This window comes from Hibiscus syriacus, unplaced genomic scaffold, assembly GCF_006381635.1.
Source record: "Hibiscus syriacus cultivar Baekdansim isolate YM2019G1 unplaced genomic scaffold, ASM638163v2 tig00110418_pilon, whole genome shotgun sequence".
Classification (NCBI taxonomy): Eukaryota; Viridiplantae; Streptophyta; class Magnoliopsida; order Malvales; family Malvaceae; genus Hibiscus; species Hibiscus syriacus.
Window position 1 is genome coordinate 383947 of NW_024062730.1, and position 19090 is coordinate 403036.

At 36.9% G+C, this 19090-nt stretch overlaps 1 protein-coding gene and 2 pseudogenes across 1 annotated transcript; 2 read left to right on the top strand and 1 right to left on the bottom strand.

The window, feature by feature from the left end:
- Positions 1-156: 156 nt before the first annotated feature.
- LOC120124323 lies at positions 157-4154 on the top strand (annotated as a pseudogene).
- Positions 4155-5214: 1060 nt separating this feature from the next.
- Positions 5215-7667, top strand: LOC120124403 (annotated as a pseudogene).
- A 5309-nt stretch (positions 7668-12976) lies between these two features.
- Positions 12977-15122, bottom strand: LOC120124371 (protein NRT1/ PTR FAMILY 7.1-like). The gene is given in 5 exon segments (XM_039143072.1): positions 12977-13710; positions 13713-13876; positions 13959-14518; positions 14600-14817; positions 14921-15122. Coding segments are annotated over 5 exon segments (1716 nt in total). The 5' UTR covers positions 15006-15122; the 3' UTR covers positions 12977-13021.
- Positions 15123-19090: the final 3968 nt, after the last annotated feature.

Consider the following 19090-nt stretch of genomic DNA (forward strand, 5'->3'; position numbering starts at 1 on the left):
TTTTCTTTTTGTTTTTCTCATTGTTCTTTGTTTTATTTTCATTACATAGTTTCAGTTATATTGAACTCGAACTGTTGAATATCTTTTATGTTCTTCCATCAGTAATAGGAGTACCTTTTATCTTACTTTTTTCCCTTCCACTCTTCTTACAAGGTTATGGAAGTGCTAATGTCATTGCAAGGATCCCAAATGGAAACTGACGATCCAACAACAAGTTACATGCTGCAAGTATATCCATAGTTCCAAAATACAGAGACATATCATATCTTTTGCATGTTTGGTCATCCTTGCTTATGATGATATTGTCCACGTGACAGGCTTGGGCCAGACTCTGCAAGTGTTTGGGACAAGACTTCCTCCCTTACATGAGCGTTGTGATGCCTCCCCTTCTTCAGTCTGCTCAACTTAAGCCTGATGTAACTATTACATCTGCAGATCCAGATAATGACATTGAGGACTCTGATGATGAAAGGTTATACTTTGTTACTTCTTTAACTATAATATTCTGTTAATAAGTAGCAGAAACATTGATTCATGTATTTATATTTTGTTTACCCTCCTCACTCATTTGTATAGATTTGGAAAAGTCTATTGCCTTCCTCTTCTTCTCTCTGTTATGCAGAAACAGTGAGAAACACACACATGCGCACAAGTTGGCATGTTCTCACGCACCACTAGCTGCGCTGAGTCTTGTCCTTCGCTGTGTTTGTGTATGGCTTATTACTACGGCATGTCGTTTGCACTGTTATTTGATGTTGTATTAATATTGTGTTGGTATTGAACAGTATGGAAACCATTACACTTGGGGACAAAAGGATTGGGATCAAGACTAGTGTCCTAGAGGAAAAGGCTACAGCATGTAACATGCTATGTTGCTATGCTGATGAGTTGAAGGAAGGATTTTTTCCATGGATTGATCAGGTTTGTTTCAATTCATTATATTGGTATCAGGTTATTTTCTAGCAGTTTTAATACTAACAAAAAAATGAACATATTATGCAGGTCGCTCCAACCCTAGTTCCCCTTCTTAAATTTTATTTCCATGAGGAAGTTAGAAAAGCTGCTGTTTCAGGTATAAGTATAGACTTTTCTTTAATGTTTGAATCATTCTTTGCCAAGTCAGGGCTTTTATTAATTCTATCTTTGCCCTTTTTTCTAATTTATTTCTAGCCATGCCGGAGTTATTGCGTTCAGCGAAATTAGCTGTAGAGAAGGGAATGGCTCAAGGGCGTAACGAGACCTATGCAAAGCAATTATCTGACTACATCGTTCCGGCTTTGGTGGAGGCATTACATAAGGTTATTGTTGTTTTGGCTTTAATATTTTTCTTTTATCGAAGATCCAATTGCTTTGCTGATGTGTTGCTTGTTTTACATGAAGTACTTAAGTTGTCATATTCTTTCTTGTAGGAGCCTGATACAGAAATTTGTGCAAGCATGTTGGATGCGTTGAATGAATGCATACAGGTTTGTTCTACTAAGAAATAAACTTAATTATACAGCGTCTTTTCTGTTTGCTGCCATCTGTTTGAAATCATACTGCTTATTAGTTAACATTATGGGGCAACAGATGATTAGAAGTGAAAATATATTTAAATAAATAAAAAATGGGAACTACTTGAACTTAATATGGTATTTCAGTATCGGCTAAAACTTGAACTAATTCCAAAATCAAATCTTTCATAATGACTTACATTGAAAACTGTACGCAAGGTATTTTTAATCTCTTTTTTAGTTGACATGTGTAGTTAAGCTATCGAGAGAGTATTATTTCAGAGTTCCATTCACGACCTTTATGGTTCATTTACTTTAATGGACATGTATGAGTACCATTGACCAGGGATGTTCTCTGGTCTAATCAGCATATGTCTCTTTGTTATTGTATATCATATAAAGTGCATAACTCTTGTAAAAATTCTGAGCATTTTTCTTTCAGATCTCTGGTACTCTTCTGGATGAAAGCTAGGTTAGATCTATTGTGGACGAGATAAAACAAGTAATCACTGCTAGTGCAAGCAGGAAAAGGGAGAGAGCTGAAAGAGCTAAAGCCGAAGACTTTGACGTTGAGGAAGGAGAGCTGATAAAAGAGGAAAATGAACAAGAGGAAGAAGTTTTGACCAAGTAAGTCTTCATAAAAAATCTATGGTATAGTGCTCATAAGTTTTTTTTGCCTTGTAACCTCTTTTTGTCTTAATAAGTGCATAAGATTTTCAGCAACAATGCTTCACTCTTCTTTACTTCTTGAATATTCTGCTTCCAGGTGAGTGAAATCTTGGGAACTTTGGTCAAAACATTTAAAGCCTCTTTCTTGCCTTTCTTTGATGAGCTATCTTCATATCTTACACCCATGTGGGTAAGTTCCCAGAACATTCTCTGTTTGGAATGTCAGATCACAGTTCTCAAGGAACAGCCAAAAGAGAATTTTCTTTGCTAATGTGTGCTCATCTCTCTCTCTCTTGTATGTGTCTTAAATACAGGGAAGGGATAAGACAGCTGAAGAAAGAAGAATTGCAATTTGTATTTTTGATGATGTTGCAGAGCAGTGTCGTGAAGCAGCTATAAAGTACGCTGCATGAATTTCTTAGGATAATTATCATCATAGAGAACTTCCATTTGATGCAATTGGTGTAACATTGTTGAAACAGGTATTATGACACATATCTTCCTTTCATATTGGAGGCTTGCAATGATGAGAGCCCAGATGTGCGACAGGTATGTACTTTCTTACTTCTGAATAACTAGTGCATCTTTTAATGTTGAGCTTGTAATTCAACTGCATGATTAATATTCAGGCAGCAGTGTACGGACTTGGCGTTTGTACAGAATTTTGTGGTCCTATATTTAAGCCACTTGTTGGAGGTATGTTTTGCATAATTGTTAATAAAGTGTTTTATTTCATTTTTCAGAATTAACATATGCATTTTTTACTTTTTCCAGAGGCTCTGTCAAGGTTAAATGCTGTAATACGGCATCTCAATGCTTTGCAATCTGAAAATGTGATGGCATACGATAATGCTGTGTCCGCTTTGGGAAAAATATGTCTGTTCCATCGGGGCAGTATTGATGCAGCTCAGGTATGGCAGACAATAAAATTGTTTTCCATGTTGATTAGTTGTTTTGATATAAATGGAGAGGGTCTGTGCTTTCAATTAAACACATGCATGCCCTGAGCTATCGTGCAAGACTCCAAATACCTACTCTGGCTAAATCCATTCTACAATTTCTGATGGATTGAAATTATTCTGTGACAATAATTTTTTGAATCAATTTTGCAAGCTTTTTTGATTGAAGTAATGCTAGTTGTATGTCATTATACTTATTTTGGTGCTTCACTTCTGTTCTCTATCTTGGCTTGCTCTGAATGCTCCCATGTGTGTTTGTTAGGTTGTTCCTGCATGGTTAAACTGCTTGCCGATAAAAGGTGATCTGATAGAAGCCAAAGTTGTTCACGAACAGCTTTGTTCAATGGTAGAGAGGTAACTCAGCTTTCTTGTTTTAACTGCACTGATCTGATTTCCACAATTTCATTTTGTCTTAATGTGCTGTTACTTCTCATTACAATGTATCTAATATGTTTTCAGGTCGGACAACGATGTATTGGGTCCTAACCATCAGTATCTTCCTAAGATAGTTGCAATATTTGCCGAGGTAAAATTTCAAGTTACTGCATTAAACTCTTCTTGAAACACATGCTATCTTTAGAATCCAATGAATATGATTCTGAAAAATAATTAAAAAATGATAATCCTGACAATTTTTTAGTATCATGCATCATTTCTTTTGGCACTTAGAACTTAATAATTCCATAATTTATAATACTGTGGATGAAATACTAATTAAATAAAAAGAATGAACATTATCTTGGAAGAAATATGACATTTAGGACTTAGCGGCAGTTGCCAAGAAAGCTGGATTCTTTTGAGGATGTGAAATATGCGAGTGAGTATTTTATCTTAGAGGCAGTTGCTGTTTTTGTAGGTTCTATGCGGTAAGGATCTAGCAACAGAGCAAACTGCAAGTCGGATGGTGAATCTACTGAGGCAGCTTCAGCAAACTTTGGCAGCTTCAACATTGGCCTCAGCTTGGTCATCTTTGCAGCCACAGCAACAGCTTGCTCTGCAATCCATCCTGTCCTCATAGTATATTGGTCTGATGCCAAAAAGCAACTTTCTGTTTTCGAAGCCAGCATCCAAGTCCGTCCTGTCTGTGTGTTGAAGCATTATTCATTACCAATTCTTTCCCCGGGAAGGTTCCCATTGTTTGTCTTTGCATGATGTCTTACTCGCAGGCCGGCGAAACTTTGATTAAGCATGAAAAAGTGGTCGGACTGACGATTGAAGTGAATCCTTTTTTTATCTTGTTTTCTCGGTAGAATGTGTGTATTCCAAGTTGTGGGTTTATAAATACGGGGTGTTGAGTCTGGAAGAGAAGAATAAAGTGATTTTATGCTTGTGAGCATTTTTGCATTTTCATGGGGTCAAGTAAGTGCATGAGGCTTGAGGGTTGTCAATAAGGGCAATTCTTGTAGTAGTTTTGGTGTCCCAAATGTGTTTTAGTTTCAGTTTGCACAAAATATTTTGCCTCAATTTTCATTATAAACTGAAATTTTGAATGGTTATTCTTTCCTATCATGTTTGCAAATTTCCTTTTATCCTTAGATGTCATCAATGGATGCCTGGGAGTTTCTCTTTCAAAAGGTTATAAAATATACAATTTGGTATTCGAATTTGTCCTTTTTACGAATGTGATATCCATTTTTTTTTCTTTTAATGAATTTAGCATCAGAATTTCGCTTCTATAGCATCTGAATTGGACAAACAAGTTACGTAGCCACTAATCGGTACACAGCCAACGGAACATCACCATGAACCGAGGTTTGAGATATGGCTCAAAACTGGAATAAACAAAGGGAACAAGCAAACGATGTTCTCTTTATTTTTCTGATCATTATCTTCCATTAGTAGCAGCTTATGAATCCTGAAAATAATGTGCTTTCCGTTTGGAAAGTATCCAAACAAAGCAGCATCAGCGGATTGTCTCTTTCTCAACTTGTACGCTTCTTATGAACCTCCATCATCTTTCTGATTCCTATCTTGCAGTATTAGGAAACTTATGAATCTTCAATCCCTTCCTTTCTCCTTCATTGATTTTTAACAAAACACAAATGTTTAGCATTCATTCATTACAGCCATTGATTGATCGACTCTAAACCAAAATGAGTTCAAGCTCTGTTGGTTTTGTACTAGGCAGACTCATCACCCTCCTCCAAAATGAAGCATCTTCCCTATTACGAGTTCCTGACGAAATCCGAGAAATGAAGCTTCTACTGGAAAGCATGAGTTCCTTTCTCGTTGATGCTGATAGGGTAGGGGCGGGAAGTCAAATCCAGAAGGTTTCGGTGAAAAACGTCCGGGAGCTAGCCTATGAAGTCGAAGATGTTATCGACGAATTCACTTATCATGAGAACAAGCGTCAACAGTGGCGGCGAGGTAACACTTGCAAAAGGTTCATCCAACGAGTCTTCATTTCCCAAAGGATTTGTATGTAAGGCATGAAGTAGCATCCAAGTTGCAGGACATCAACAAAAGGATGACAAGCATCACAGAGAGAGCCCATCAATTTGGAGTTCAAAAACTAGAAGAAAGGGCTACCGCTTCTCACTACGATCCTAATTGGAAGAAAAGACATAGCGAGTCATCTCTATTCTTTAAAGATGACGATCTCGTGGGAATAAAAAAGGCACAGCACGAGTTATTGGGGTGGCTACTAGCTGAAGAACCCCGACGCACTGTCATTTCTGTGGTCGGCATGGGCGGTTCAGGAAAAACAACCCTTGTTGCCAACACCTTCAACAAACAAAGTGTTAAACGACATTTCGAGTTCTGCACTTGGATTACCGTCTCCCAACAATATTCAATTGAAGATCTGTTTAGGTCCATTGTAAAAGACATCTACAACCAGACAACTGGAGAAGTTTCGATGCAGGTTGAAACCATGACCTACAGATGGTTGGTAGAGACACTCGTGCAATTCTTGCAGTCAAGAAGGTACCTCGTTGTTTTAGACGATGTGTGGAGCACTCATTTCTGGCAGGAGTTCAATATTGCATTGCCAGAAGGTATGCGAGGAAGCAGGGTCGTGGTTACTACTCGAAGAGAAGATGTAGTGCCTTGTCAATCCGGGTTTGTAAGCCATATCCACCGAATTCAACCCCTGAGAATGAATGATGCTTGGGAGCTTTTCTGTAAGAAAGCTTTTCCAAACGGTTTAGGAGGGTGTCCATCACATCTAGATGAATCACTGGCAAGAAATCTAGTTGAAAAGTGTGAAGGCCTGCCATTAGCTATTTCAGCTCTAGGAGGCTTGATGTCTTCAAAGAAGTCGATAACTGAGTGGAAAAGAGTTCATGATAATATGGCTTGGGAGCTAAGCAACAATCCTTCACTTGAAATAATGAAAACCATTTCTATGCTTAGCTATCATGATTTGCCTTTCCAACTCAAGCAGTGCTTCTTGTACTGCACTCTTTTTCCAGAAGATTATGAGATTGCGTGAAAAAGAATTATGAGACTTTGGATGGCAGAAGGCTTTCTAGAAATTGTTAACGACGTACAACCAGAAGCAGTTGCTGAAAGCTACCTAATGGAACTCATCAGCCGAAGTTTGATTCAAGTCACGAGGAGAAATGAGTTCGGAAGACCAAGGGAATTTAAAATGCATGACATTATACGAGACTTTGCACTTTCGATAGCAAAAGAAGAAAGTTTTCTTGCTGCATGTAATGGAGACAAAGGAGTAGAAGAGGGAGGAATTCATCGCTACTCGGTTCGAGTGAAGGATAAAGAAACAATGACAAGGAACGGTACATCTCAACTCCGTTCTTTGATCATTTTTGTTGATGAAAATTCTAAATTCAATAAATTTCCATATGGTTTAAAGTTGTTAAGAGTATGGGATTTAGAAAATGCACCAATGGATGAAGTACCAACCGAGTTTGGAGAATTATTTAATTTGAGATATCTGAACTTGTTAAGAACTCAAGTGAAGAAGCTCCCGAAGTCCATCGATAAACTTTTTAACTTGCAGTCATTACTCCTCAAGTTTGGTAAAATTAAGGAGCTTCCGACTGAAATTGGGAAGCTGCAAAATTTGAGGCATTTAAGTGCTTTCTATTTGGTAGAGAGCGAAGTGAGGGATGTCATGGAGGATGTTCAGTGCATAGAGGTATCCTCAAATATTTGTATGATAAAGGGTTTGCAAGTTCTAAACTATGCCAGAGCAACGAGTGGATTGTTAATTAAACTTAAAGAAATGGAACAATTAAGAAGGATTGGGCTTTCTGGATTGACAGAAACCGATGAAGAGCATTTGTGCAACTCTATTCAAAGAATGCAACACCTTCACTGCTTATGGTTGACTGCACTACCTCAGGCTGTATTAAAGTTGGATGCTCTTCCATCAGCCCCTCCTTACCTCGAGAGGCTTTTTCTAGTTGGGAAATTGAGGAAAGTGCCACATTGGTTTAACACCCTACTCAGCCTCAAATTCTTGTCCCTAGAGGGCTCTAGAGTGGGAAAAGCTGCAATTACTCACATCCAGACATTGCCTAATTTGTTGCGACTCAATCTTATGGGAAATGCATTTGTGGGAAAGCTTACGCTTCATTGAAGGATTCAAAAAGCTTCACTGGTTAGAGTTAGACGAATTATGTGAGCTGAAGGAGATTGTGATAGAGAATGGTGCGATGCCTGGTCTTGAATCATTGACCGTCTTGAGATGCAAGGAGTTGAGGCGATTGCCATACGGTTGGGAACGTCAAACCCATTTAAAGAGGGTGAGATTGTATGATGTTTCGAGTGAGCTGGTGGAGAGCATATGCGGAAAAGGTACAGACCACCTCCCTACTACACCACACATCCTCCTCACCAGAACTGACGATGAAGATGAAGATGAAGCCCAAGTAGAATCCAAGTGGATACATCATATCCTCAATTAGTTGATTTTTGTACAATCCCAGGTGCCATAAATCATGACAAACAGCCACCAAACCAACTCTTAATAACAATTACTGATGCATAACATTCTTTCCTTTTTCTGACCTTGCAGAAGTGCAACAAGATGTTCATGGATTGGCTGCTGGCTGGTTAAGGTCTGGTTCTAAGACAATTCAAGTATTCTCCATTTATACATATGCTTTTTACTTAATTTGGATAGGGCTTAAATAATTGCTAAACCTGAGTCAATCATCTCTCTTATGATAACCAGGAAGGCACTCAGTGAGTGTTGTATGCTCGACTATCATGTTATTAATATATTTATTCAAATAATTCTGGAACTTATATTCATTTGATGATATGATCCACAATGGCAACCAAACTCTATTTAATTTTATATTAAATCTTGACTTTTGATTGTGTTTCAAATATATGAAATACTGGTTTTAATTCAATTATACATATTCATAGAGATAAATATATCTATCTATTTCTATATTAAATTAAACAGGGACTTTGATCAATAATTTTTACTTTTGGTCCTCCAAAAAATTAATAATTAAATTTAAGTCATTCTATCCTCTTTTACTAAATGTCAAATTGTATCTTTAGTCTCTCATAACATTAACAATTCAATTTAAGCCTTTTTAGCACAAAAATTTTAATCTTAGTCCCAAAATTTTATAATTACATCTCGTTTCAGTAGGAAGCTCTTAATTTTATCCAATATATAATATAAACTCAAGTAATTAAATTTATACTCAATTTGAACAAAATCTGAAATAATAAAAGTTGTAAGAAAAGTAACATTAAACCTGAATCCTAAATTTCACAAACCTTATCCAATCATAAACCAACCCCACTCACCAAAAAGAAGAGTAGACTTTCTTATATGATCATACAATATACTATTTTTTTTATTAAGTTAAGGTGATTACAAAACATTGGGGATGTTTGGCAAACAACCGATAGCTGATAGCTGGTAGATGATTCCAGTAGTTAATTTGACAAACTGATTTGATTAGCTGATTTGAGAAACTGATTTGATTAACTGTTTATAGAAGTGTTCGGTAAGATTTAGCTGATAGATGAAATGGGTAAAATGACAAATAAGGGTATGATACACTTAGTTGTGAAGTACATATATGTTTTATAATATTTTAGTTTTTATTGGGGTGAAATTATTCGGATAAAATGCTTTTGACAAGAAATTAAAAATTCCTTAGGAAAATTAGAGAATATTTTTTAAATTTAATATTTACAAATATTAACATGTGACCAAAAAAATTACACCATAACAGGTCAACCGTTCCACAATTCCTTAATTCCTTTATCTCATTTCCGATCATATTCACAGAAGAAAACTTTATGCTTATCGTCTACAATTCAAATGGAATTGCTTTCATTTGACGAGATTTTGTATGCAGAGATGGATGTGTTTAAGGTGGGATGGCTGGTGCTTTCCTGGACTAGCAGGTCGTGTTGGTGTCCTCTCATTTTCTGGGTTTGAATTATTCATGAAAGCTGCTCATGTCATCTCCTTTTCACAGTCTAAATCGTAGAAAAAGGGGATTGCATCATTTTCGGAAAAGGCATTTGATGGGGAGCATTTATGTTTCACCGAAGGGTTCGAAAAGCTTCAACACTTACATTTAAACGGATTATCCTTAAAGAACTTACCGTTGTGGCATGCCAGGAGTAGAGACAACTGCCACACGGTTGGAAACATCATACGGAAGAGCAACTGACCACCTCCCCACTAAGCCACACATCATCCTCACCAGAACTGGTGAAGATGAAGCAGAAGCAGAAGCAGAATCCAAGTGGGTACATAAACCATGACAAATAGGTGCTAACTCTTAACACACTAATTAACAATTAATGATACATAACTTCTTTTCGTTTTCTTTTTTCTGAGCTTGCAGAAGTGCAACGAGATATTCATGGATTGTCTGGCTGGATCAAAGAAAATTCAAGTATTCTCCATATATGCATTCTTTTGCTTAATTTGCATAGGTCATGTATTGTAGGATGGAATATTGTCTCGTTAATATATTTGTTCATATAGTTCTTAAACTTAAATTGTCCATTCATTTGACGACCACAATCTTAATATTGTATGTGTAATACCCGAATTCCGGGTCAATAGTTTCGGTCAACTCGAAACCCATTAGTTGAGCCCATTAGATCGTCAAAGCTATTTTAGATCAATTCTTGAGAGTATTAAATCTAAGGTAGGCCCAAGAGTTTAGTTAGTGGTGGTTTTAAGTTGGGTAATAAGGAGAGGGACCAAGTTAGTAATTAAATTTATACTCAAATTGAACAAAATCTAAAATAATAAAAGTTGTAAGAAAAGTAACATTAAATCTGAATCCTAAATTTCACAAACCTTATCCAATCATAAACCAATCCCACTCACCAAAAAGAAGAGTAGACTTTCTTATATGATTATATAATATACAATTTTTTATTAAATTAAGGTGATTATAAAATAATATTTGTTTTAAATATTTTTAATCATTTAACAATTAATGCTCAGTAATCTTTACTGCAGCTGTTAGTGTTCAGATCTAAAATTTCTAAAAATAATAATTATTCTTTTAATTACTAAAATAATTTGATTAATACGATTATACAATATACTTCCTGCTTGGTTGTGTGAGGAAGAATATCAGCCACAACTCCTTTGGGGTCATGGGAATAATACTTAATAATAAATTCCCCACCCTTGCCAAAGTCTGAATCTCTTGTTATTGCCTTTGCCTTTAAATCATTTGATATCCGACAGTGACCAAGAAATTACACCATTGCAGGTCAACCTTTTCACTATTCCTTAATTCTTCCCCCCACAATTTCCCATCATATTCATAGCAGAAAAGTTCATGTTCATCGTCTACAAATCAAATGGAATTGCTGTCATCTGACGAGATTTTGCATGAAGAGATGGATGTGTTTTAAGGTGGGATGGCTGGTGCTTTCCTGGACTTGCAGGTCGTGTTGGTGTCCTCCCATTTTCTGGGTTTGAATTATTCATGAAAGCTGCTCATGTCATCTCCTTTTCGCAGTCTAAATCATAGGAAAAGGGGATTACGATGTGAAGCCACTGCTTTAATTGTCTCTCTTCAAATTAACCTTAAACCCCGGCTACCCCAGGGATTTAAGAGGCTTGTTTTGAGAAATAATTAATAAAAATTAATACTACATTCTTTAAGGAAATAGGAACGTTGGAAATTTATTTAAGAAATTAGGTTAAAAGAAATAGGAAATTATAAGGTTATCCAAACTATTAAAAATAAGGTAAACTACAAAAATTGTCCCGTAATTATATGATGTTGTTTTATTGAGTTTCCTGATTATTAAAAGTTATATAATTAATGGCCGTATGAGTTGAATGTTAACATGCTAATTGAGATATAGTAGTCGTTTGATATTTTGATGTCAGATTTTATCATATCTCATTCAACAGGTTAACGTTCAGTTCAGATTGTAATCAATTTCTTAACGGAAAATGATGAGTTTGGAACATAATGAATAATCAAATGACCGTTTTGTAACTTTTAATAATCGAATGACTCAACAAAGCAACATTCTATAATTGAAGGACCATTTCATAACTTTTAATAGTCAGAGAATGTACGACCCAAGCGACCTCAGTGTTAAATAAATTGTTGTTACTCCTTGAGGTCCGGGTTCGAACACTAGGAATGTCAGGGGTGTGAGCGTTTAATGTTAAAGGGTTGAGAGTTATCTTTAAACATATACTTCCTTATACTTATCCCGGATTAATTTTAAAAAACTAATAGTCAGATAACTTAATAAAACATCATCCTATAATCAGCGATAAACTTTCTAATTTAGAATTCTTTAAATACATCGAAAATTCAAAAAGATATTTTTTTGAGTATAATCACATGTATCTCGTCCATTAATTAATTAATTAATTCGAACAAGATATTATATACTTCATCTACAACATTAACTATTAGTGGCATGTAGAAAATATTTATATTTAATATTCGGATTTGAATTACAGTAAATGGAAGCAAGTAACCGGCCAAAAAGAATTGAAAGCAATATTCATCACTCAAGAATATTTATTTTAAATATTATCAAGTCCCAATCATTTAATAATAAACGCTACATAATCTAACTGCTACGATTAGTACTCGAACCCGTAACCTCTAGCATAGATAATAATTCCTTTAACTACTAAAGTAAGTTAATTCATGCTTCAATTATGTTCTTTTCGTTCTGTACAACCCACACTTTAACAGATTAACTATCACCTATTTCGATTCCCTTTCTGTAAATTTTCTTTTAAGCGTTTGCCCCCCTTTGGCCTTCTCCTTGAAAGAACACAGATTATGGCCTCATTCGTTCCATGAATATGGAAGCCTTTTTTCCCCATATGGATATTGTAAAAAGACAATTAAGGTTGCTTAATCATTTAGGTCTCATCCATGGTTCACTCGAATGCAAACAAGGTTGTATATTCATGCATGTGGCCCCTTGTATATCATTTTCTTGATGGCGTTTAGACAATGTTTCGTCTCAAATAATGACCAAGTGTTTCAAGTCCCTACTTTAAAGGAGTTTGTAAAGTCATTAATTCCACTTGTAAAATCCAAAAACACATTCATTTTCGATCAGTATCCATCAATAACTTACATTTCCGATTCTGCTGCTTGATCGCTCCAAACTCCATTCACTTGGCTAAAATTTCGAGATTGATCCGATGAGTTCCCAAGGTTTCTAAAGTGTATTGGCTACAATTCATTGCTTTTCGTCGTGATCATGACATAGATTACGATTTATTGTAAAAGTTCATATCGTAACATCGATCGTTGTAATCATAATTAAAGTGAAAAGATAATATAAATCACAGCGGAATTAAAACAGGGTAAGCTTCAAGAAACAAACATAATTAGCCAAACTAATGGAGGCAATCATGTGGCTAAAGGTCATGCCTCCTATGTGAAAACGTTAATCAAACAAGCTAGGGTACTTTATTTTAGTGTTCAAGAGAGTTTAAACCTTTGCAAGCATGTCCTTCTGTTGTTCTTCGAGTTGAATTTCCTTCTCGTTGGTGTAAAGGTTGATGCATGTGTACCATTTGGCACAGAGCACGTAGATTATAAAATCGAGAGCGGCTAGACCGGCGATAAGGAAGTAGAACCGATCCATATGGCCTTGGTTCAAGTCGGCCGGGATCCAACCTGGACTGTTACCTCTTGCTGTGATCCCCATGACAATGCTAACTAATAAACTGCTGACGTAGTTTCCGAGTGAAATGGACGCCATGCAGAGGGAGCTTCCGAAGCTTTTAATGCCGTCGGGAGCTTGTCCGTTGAAGAACTCCAATTGACCGACGTACATGAAAACTTCCGATGCACCGACTAGAACATATTGTGGAACTTGCCAAAATATACTCAGAGAACTTTTTCTCTCGCCCAGGGTCACATATTTGAGTCTATGTATCTCGGTGACACCGGCTGCGACCATTGCGAACATTCCGATCACGAGGCCGATTCCCATTCTTTGAAGCTCGGTCAATCCCTTGGGGTTACCGTTAAATCTTCGGGCCAAAGGCCCGAGGATTTGTCGATAGACTCCGGTGGTAATAAGAACGCTGCAGATGTCGAAAGCAGACATGCTGGCAGGCGGAAGGCGGAAGTCTCCGAGTTTCGAGGCCATTACATCTCCTTGCTCCACAAAAGGGATGCCATTTGAGTGAAGATAACAGAATAAATTATGGTGCATAGCCAAATAGGTAACATTTTTAGTACACATTTGGCTTCTTCAACTTGAGTTACGGTGCAAAGCCTCCATGGATCTTTTCCACACATATCATCTTGTGTTATTGTAGCCGCCCTGTCCAGGAACCTGCAAGTAAATACAGAGCAAGGTAGTAAATGTTAAGATTTGAACTCGAGACTCGTTAAAACGATATCTTCTATCCACTTACTTAAAATCATCACTGTGGAGAATTTTTCTGCTGCCTTTGATTGCAGATTCTGTTCCTTCCACCTCATACAATTCATCTGCAGTAGCCGGCACGACATCGAACTTCCGATAAGCAGCGACGAATACTTGGCCGACTCGAGGAAGCGGGTTGCCACATGGCTTTACATACCTATATCTTGATGTTCCCAACAAGTACAACAGTAAGGCTATAATTGCAGAACCTAACGAAACCAAGAAGCCAAGCGTCCATTCTCCTGAGTCCTCGTAGTAAACCAGTATGGTGTTTGAAAACAAAGATCCGACGTTAAGTGCAAAGTAGAAGTAACAAAAGAATGTAGCTTTCGAATACGCCGCCCTCGGGTTCGAATCATCAAACTGGTCTGCCCCGAAAGTGGCTATCGTCGGTTGATGTCCACCGTATCCGAATGCTATCAGATATATCGATAAGTAAAAGATACCGACACCGACTGGCGATGAGTGTGCGCAGATCTTCGTCCCATCGCCGCAACCAGCAGGGTTTATCAAGAAAAGCCATGAAGCAAAGGACAATAGCCCCAAACCCTGAAAACACCATTCTCAATATCAATCCGAGACTGATTATTGATTAAACGCAGAAAACATTTCGATATTCAGATATATTACCAGCACGAGTATGAGCTGAAAGACGGCACAAGTCAAGTAACAACCCCAGTAGGAATCGCTGAGGAACGCTCCGATCAACGAACAGAGGTAAACGGTTCCGGTCCATTTGCTGACATTATTAGCAGCATCGGCATTATCTTGGTCTAGAACCCTTGTCAAGAACAAAACCAAGTTCACACTTACTCCAAAGAAAGCTAACGTTGCCAGGCCCTGATTCACTGCAACAAAACACAAGTTCATCAGTCATTTCTCATGTTCACTTCATATGAACAGTATAACTTCAGGTACAAAAGATCATTTAAATGCTTATTTGAGAAGTACCCAGTAAAAGACTTGCATAATTCCATCCTCCCGAGTTCTTCCTCTCATTTTCGTTCACTGTAATTTCAGTCTCGTGAACAGCCATTGATGGTTTCTTCTGCAAGAAAACAGCGGGAACAATTAAGATAAACTTACCTAGACTTTAACGGAAGGCAAGCTATCAAGAGATAGAAAAGGAAGGTTTCTTGTTAGGAGAGAAGAGATGATAGGATGGTACGAGAAACAATACGAGGGAAGAATCCATTATATATATACATATAAAATTTATATTTGAAGTGACACCATTACTTAAATAAATAATATTTTATAATCTAATAATTATTATATAATTTTATTAAGAAATATACAGAATCATTCATCATCAAGAAAAAGATAGAAATTAATACGAAGAGTGTATGCCACATATATTAGGTCATTTTTTTCTTCCATGAAATATTGGTTAGTGGGATTTTTATTTTCAATTTGAAAGTGATATTCCATCATTATCTCTGTGCTAAGTTTTTCAAAATATATTTGATATTCACTCCTAAATTTCACTCTTCTATGATCTGCTGTTTTCTCTACACTGCAATCACTTATTTAATTCCGGGTTTTTCAATTATCTAAATGACTTAAATACAAAGAACAAAAATCCAACCAGTAGAGGCTTTATTAATTTCATCATTTACCATATGGAACAGTTTCAAACTGTGCATAAACCTGAAAATCCAAGTAACAATCAAACAGTTAAAAGAAATTGGATAAACTATGTAGAGGATCATCGAATCTTTTAATTTTGTCAATCAAGTCAACTACTGTTAACATGTGACGAATTAATTCTCAAAGAATTAACAAAATCGGTATAATTGCACATTTGGTCCGGTGATTAAGCACGTCCCGTACTCCCCAAATACCCAAGTTCAATTACTCTCAACCTCATCCTTAAATAAATTATCTAATCATATAGTAGCACATATAGTCATCTTATTAAAAGATAAAACCATTGGATGAAATTAAACTTAGAACTAAATTAAAGGAATGTGAAAGTAATTAGAATCAAATGTGTAATGATATTTTTTTTAACTCTCACGTTAACTCCTCCATCAAAAATTAACTACAAGTGGCTTGATTTACATTAACTAAATAATTAAGTGATACGATTGATAAAATAAAAAAAAATCAATTGCTAGATTATAATCCCCTCGTAATGAATTGGCCATAACTCTTAGGGTGTGTTTGGTTGGGGGAATGCGAGATTCCCATGGGAATGAAATCCACATTCCCCCGTTTGGTTGGATGTGAATGTCATTCCCTGTAATCTTATATTACCAATAGTGGATTTTTTGGCATATTATCGGGAATGTCATTACCTCCATTTCCTTAGATATTGTTGGATTACCAGCGTTTTGGACAAAAATGCCCTTAAAAAAATTCTTTCAAAAAAATTCTTTCAAAAATATCCTTATTCTGTCGTTGAATAATAAAAATTCTACGAAGGTTAAATTACAAATTTATCCTTAAACTATTTTAGATTTACAAAAAATGTATAATTAAAATTTTATATGAAGTTAAGGGGTTAAAATAAAATTTTACCATTTCATTAAACCTTTTTATATTTTCAATTTTGTAAAAAAAATTATATAATTTTTATGAATTTAAATTTTTTAAAGAAAATATATAAATAATTTCCAACTTGTTAAAAAAACAAATATATAATAAGGACAATTTGGTCAAATATACATTCTAATAATCTTTTATTCCTTTAACCAAACACGATAATCTTACATTCCTGCTAAACCAACCAAATACAAAATATAACATTCTCAGTAATCCTATCCCCTGGTAATCTTTTATTCCCACTGGTAATCTTACATTTCGTGAACCAAACGCACCTTTAGGTGTAATGACATTACACTTTCAACCAGAGATCCATTTATAAATCTTGAAGATGATGTTGTTTAGAAAGATAGATGGGCCAAAAATAACAAATAAATATCAATAAGGTTTATAATAAGAGAAAATAACCTCAGTGACCGAAAATGCTTTGTAATATACGATTTTGACCAATTTTTTTGGATTTGCCAAAATGGCCAAGTAAATCGCAATGCGATCGATAATTCGCAACGCGATCTCCGGTATCGCAAATCAGTTTCCAGATTTGCAACGCGATAGTCGAAGTTCTCCGGGAGTAAATATCATATAAAACTTTAACTCTAATTGATATTAAAATTCTAATTATAAAATATATAAAAATCATATCTTTTAGATAGAGATAGGCATCCACATAAATAAATAAATATTAATTCATAACAAAAATCTAATTATATTAGTATTATTCGCAAATACTTCTAAAAATTGTTCTATTTTGGCCTTTAGTATGCTTTAGACGACATATTATATTTGGTGGCACGGGATGTTATGTTATTTTGGTTTGTCCTTTGAAATCGTAGCTTTGTTAGATTTCCCCCCGATATTTTGGTCTTGTCATAATTTAACAACCACAAATAATGAGATTAAAGGATATAAATAGTAGTAATATTTGATTCATTGTGTCACGGGCTAGGAACTTGGGTCCGAGACACTGGTGCAAGTGTCCGACAGAGAGGTTCAAGACAGAGGATCGGACTTGCTAAGACATTGGTGCAAGAGTCCGAAAGGGAATCTCAAGATAGTTATCGGGCTTGCCAAAGCCACCAGACTTGGCCCATCGCTTGGAGAATGCTATAGAGCCCGTTCACATTGGCCGTGCAGAAAAGGAAAGTGGCATCATATCTGAAGATGATCACAGAAGCTCGGTAAATATGGCAAGAGGCAACAAAATCAGGAAGATATTGTGGGAAAATCTTACCATATCCAGTGTGAACACCTATCCAAGGAAAGAATCCTACTAATGGATGTAATTAGGAAGGATTTGGTTGTAATTCCTTGATTTAGGGGATTTGTCATTAATTGGGCAAATCATAGCCGTTGATGTAAAACGATCTAGGCCATTGATTGAGAGGGAGCTCAACTATAAATAGAGAGCTCTCCTCCTCATTTGTAATGACCCAATTCCATTCTTCTCTTTGAGAGAGTAATAAAGCTCTGAGGCATTTGCTCTATGTTTCTGAGTTCTTTAGTTTCTTTGTTCTTGTTGCCTATCTCGGTGGTCAGGAGTAGCCACCTTCGTGTTAGCACTTCCACACGATAGTCCGACCTTGTCGGCATTCTAAAGCTTCCGCAATCCGAAGCCTTGAGGGCTTGGTTCCAACCTTTGTGAGTTTGCACACTCACTTAGCTTGGGTAAGGCTTACTTAGTCGCCGAGAAGACCGAGGAGCGTCTAAAGCGTCTAAGGCCGCACGACCCGTCAGACCTTGACTCTGATATTCCGACGGTGTGAGGCGTCGAAGTTCTGGGGGCGTGACAAGTGGTATCAGAGCGAGTCGTTGTGGGCAAGCAACGATCGTTTCAACCGTGTTTTGGTGGAAGGTGCGAGTCGGGTAAGTTTGTTTTACTTACTTTCAATCAATTTACTTTGATAATTGAATGGGGCACAAGAAAAGAGGAGTTTCCGCACGCAAAGGCAAGGAGTGCCATGGTGGGAAACGGGAAGAGAGTCCGTTGGGCTCGAGAGCATCGTCGGTGTCCAAGCATGAGGATGCCGTGATGAGTTCGCAAGGAATGCTCGAGGCAACGATAGCACACCAAGAGGAGCCGGTTCTCGAGGTAGAGAGGCTCAAGGGTGACGCCGAAGGCATGTCCGAGCGAGACACGTTCTCTCATGAAGACGAGGAAAGTCTTCACGAGGAACAAGAAGAACTGACGATCGACGAGAAGTGGGTTTATTGGATGGAAGTTATTGCTGACCATACCGAGAAGCTCATTAATCTAGAGCATATCTCAACTTCGTGGGAACAAAGGGTCGGTAGACTTGAACAAGCCGAGGATGAGGCCAAGTAGACCCAAGGTGTTGTGGAATCATGCCTTGATCGATTAGAGTCCATGGAGGGCAGATTCAAGGTCGAGACGCAACGAGTTCTTGACGAGTTAGAGATGGTTCGAGGGAGAAATGCCCAAGAAGCCGAGGTAGCGGCTTTGAGAAGCGAGGTGGATGAGCTCAAGAGGGAGCTACTCATATGCAAGGGAGCAATGAGTGAATGGGGTGCGCTCAAGACCTTCTTGGAAGGACTTAGACCAGGGGCGATGCTCGG